The sequence below is a fragment of the Periophthalmus magnuspinnatus genome, chromosome 1 (assembly GCF_009829125.3).
Source record: "Periophthalmus magnuspinnatus isolate fPerMag1 chromosome 1, fPerMag1.2.pri, whole genome shotgun sequence".
NCBI lineage: Eukaryota > Metazoa > Chordata > Actinopteri > Gobiiformes > Gobiidae > Periophthalmus > Periophthalmus magnuspinnatus.
Genome location: NC_047126.1, coordinates 12,409,749 through 12,412,944, shown reverse-complemented (window position 1 = coordinate 12,412,944; position 3,196 = coordinate 12,409,749). Strand labels below are relative to the sequence as shown.

Sequence of the window (3,196 nt, the reverse complement as noted above, 5' to 3'; positions counted from 1 at the left end):
AACCTAATAATGACACAAAAGTTTGGTGACACAAGTGGTTGTGCAGTAATAGTAAACATTCCGGTTAAGTGGGTTTGGTTGTGTAAAATACAAAGTGTGACAAAAATGTTAAACAGAATTACATTTATATATATATATATATATATATATATATATATATATATATATATATATATATATATATATATATATATATATATATATATATATATTCTCTGCTCATGTGGTAGTAACACGATTATGGTTAAGGAACATGGAGTAAACCTTCGTTCAGAGTGGTACTGGACTAGTCACATGTGCCCAGATGATTTTGAAAACATGGAAAGAACTTAACTCTCCTATGTTAAAAAAGGGGATAATGATCAGTGCTGCATGTGAAAAAAAGTTAAGGAAGGTGAATGGATGGAGCAGTAACTAGGTCGTGGGACACTTTCTGTAAGTATCTGTTTAAATTTCTAAGTGTTTTTATGTTAATACCTTGGTGTTGGTTTTTGTTTTGTCATTTGAATAGAAAAAATGTTTGGGAATGTGTTAAAAAATTTATTATGAGTCTTTATATTAGTTGTATGGAAGCTCAGAGATTTGTGAAAGCATTTTCTTAAATAGGTTTGTTATTATGGCAAAATGTCTCAAATGTCCATCTACTTCATTTGTACATTTTTCATATTATTCATGTTAGATTTTTCAGCACTGGCTCCAGTTACAAGCTCACCAAAATCTAATTTCTACCTTTAAAATGACTTAAAGGAAATGCAAACTACACAATATGATGCGAGTTACCAGAGGGACCAAGATCATAAAAAAAATCAAATTAATTTGCTGTTTACATTTCATTTAAAAAATCTTTTAGCTGACAAATTTGATAATAAGTAGACTTAGTGTGCATGTAATAGCAGCTATTGATGAGCTTTGTGAGTTGCCTCTACTGCAGCATTGTTCTTGTTTTGACTGCCATCTTGTGGTAGTTAATAAAAACAGCATATTTCTTGATTAAAAATAAATTTTTAAAAAGTGTATTAAAAAGTACAAAATATAAACAATGTATTTGAACAAAGCTCAAAGCCTCTTTCTAATTCTACTTACAAATACTGTACAAAATAACAAGAATTATAACATCAAACTAAATTTCTTCTGTTTAAGGAATATTTTAAGTCCTTCTTTGACAGATATGTACCGAGTCTTTAGGCATCAGTCCCATGTGTGGAGGAGCTGGGGCCTGGAGGAAGAGATGAACCCCTCAGAAAGACTTTCCCTCCACTGTCATCATTGTTCACAAAGTGGGACACCAGCCCGTAGAGAAGAGGTCTGCAAAAGATATAGAAAATACGTGTTTTTGGTAATGAAATAGTGTGAGCGAAAGTATTTTAAGTAAATTATAAAATAATTTGCGATTATTGTGGATAGTTCAACATTAAATTTTAAATGACATAAATAAAATTGCACTTCTCTGTGAATATATTGTCTAAACCAGTAAGACAATAGAAAAACTCTGGTACAACTCGATAAACTGCTGCGTGACTACTGGTTAATGCATTTATCATACTACAGTGTCAGAAAATGTTGAATGAATGCTAACTTAAGTAATTAGAATCTTTAAATTTCCATTTTGTTTTAACATTTGACAATCGTGTGTAATATATTTAACAATAACCATATCCAACACGGCAAAACTTAAATCTGAACTCAATCATTTACATAGCTACTATGGGACTTTAGGTAGAACTCATTGACCTCTCTAAACTTACACAGACTTGGAGCTTGCATCTTCTGCAACATTCAGCTCATGTGCCAAAAACTGTCGGTCCAAGGGAACTTCGGGTTGGCCTGACTCTGAGAACACAAACACCATTTACTTTAGTAGCAACATGGTTTTAGAATAACAGCTAAAATTTGAATTCTGAGTAAGAGTCTCATAATACACACAAAATATGCAACCACGGAGGGCATTCGGTTCAAGGGCTTCAGCTGTCCTCAGGTGAGAGTTTTCCCTGGTTAAAATACTGAGAAATGACTTTTTTAAGCTACAATGGGGGTTATTGTTAAAGCAAAATCAGGGGTGTTACTTGACAGAAATATAAACCATTTCTGCATAGTGTGGTATCAAACTGTTGCATTAACTGTGGTGTGGTATATAAGCACGCCAATAACAATAAACCTTTAATGGGAATGTAACACAGAGGCACAGATTAGAAATGCACTGAATTTAACTTATTTTATATTCATGCAATTAATTCATCAAGAAGGCAGAATGTACTTCACTGTGTTATTAGAAGAGAGGAGTTAAGTTTGGTGCAACGTCAAAGCCATATTTACTGTCAGACGCTTGATGCAGTGGAGAGGACAAAAGCCACACTGTACAAACTCACTTTTATCACTTTTACCTGCCGTGAGCACAGACGCAGTGTACTTGTACTTGTTGAACTCCAGGTACTCCCGGATGAGTTCGTTGATGAGGAGGTTTTCGTGGGACAGCTGCGGTCGCTCGGACGGCCGCTTGTCTTCCAGGGCGCTGAACACTTCCGCGCGGATCCGGGCTTTGAGTTGTCCCAGCACCCCGCGGGACTCCAGCGTCTCTCTCACCGCTGGGAGGAGCACATTTGGGGTAAAGTTTCATTATTTTCAACTAAGACTAATTGATTAACGATACAACAAACATTACTTTAACTACAATCAAATCATATTAGTTTCAGGTGCACAAAATGTTACTTTTCTGATGGTGCACGCTGGTACTTCTTGGAGATGTTAGTGCTTTGCCTGGAATGTTCCACAGCATGGCATTTAACTTAAATCTCCATGGAAACGTGCAGGTGACGCCGCCACGCCAAGTTTTATATGTTTGTCTTCACAGGCCCGTCATTACCGCAGTCAGTGCATTTAACGCTATACATAATGAAATATGTATGTATGTAGGCTCCTTTAATTCCTCAAAAGTGTTTCTTACCGCACTTCAGCTCCGTGATGGTCGCCATTGTAACAAATGTAAACAAACCACAAACCCCGGTCCACTATAGCGCTGCCATTTTTCACTACTGCCACCTGCTGGCTGGTGGTCAGAGCTACAAGTGGTTGGGCTTCACTAAAAATTCTGATATATTTTGAAGTTTTTACAGGGGAGTCATAATCCCATAGAGCACCCTGTTGTCATGTTGTTTTATTTTGCCCCATACGTGTTACTAATCACCAATGCAAGACCAAA

General features: G+C 36.2%; 1 protein-coding gene across 1 annotated transcript; it reads right to left on the bottom strand.

Annotated features, from left to right (window-relative positions):
• Positions 1–1,067: 1,067 nt before the first annotated feature.
• Positions 1,068–3,015, bottom strand: cep20 (centrosomal protein 20). Its single transcript, XM_033975515.2, has 4 exons — positions 2,942–3,015; positions 2,382–2,582; positions 1,746–1,830; positions 1,068–1,305 (listed from the first exon to the last, which is right to left on the bottom strand). Exons 1-4 carry the CDS (start codon positions 2,967–2,969, stop codon positions 1,182–1,184), a joined length of 438 nt encoding a protein of 145 aa, XP_033831406.1. The 5' UTR covers positions 2,970–3,015; the 3' UTR covers positions 1,068–1,181.
• Positions 3,016–3,196: the final 181 nt, after the last annotated feature.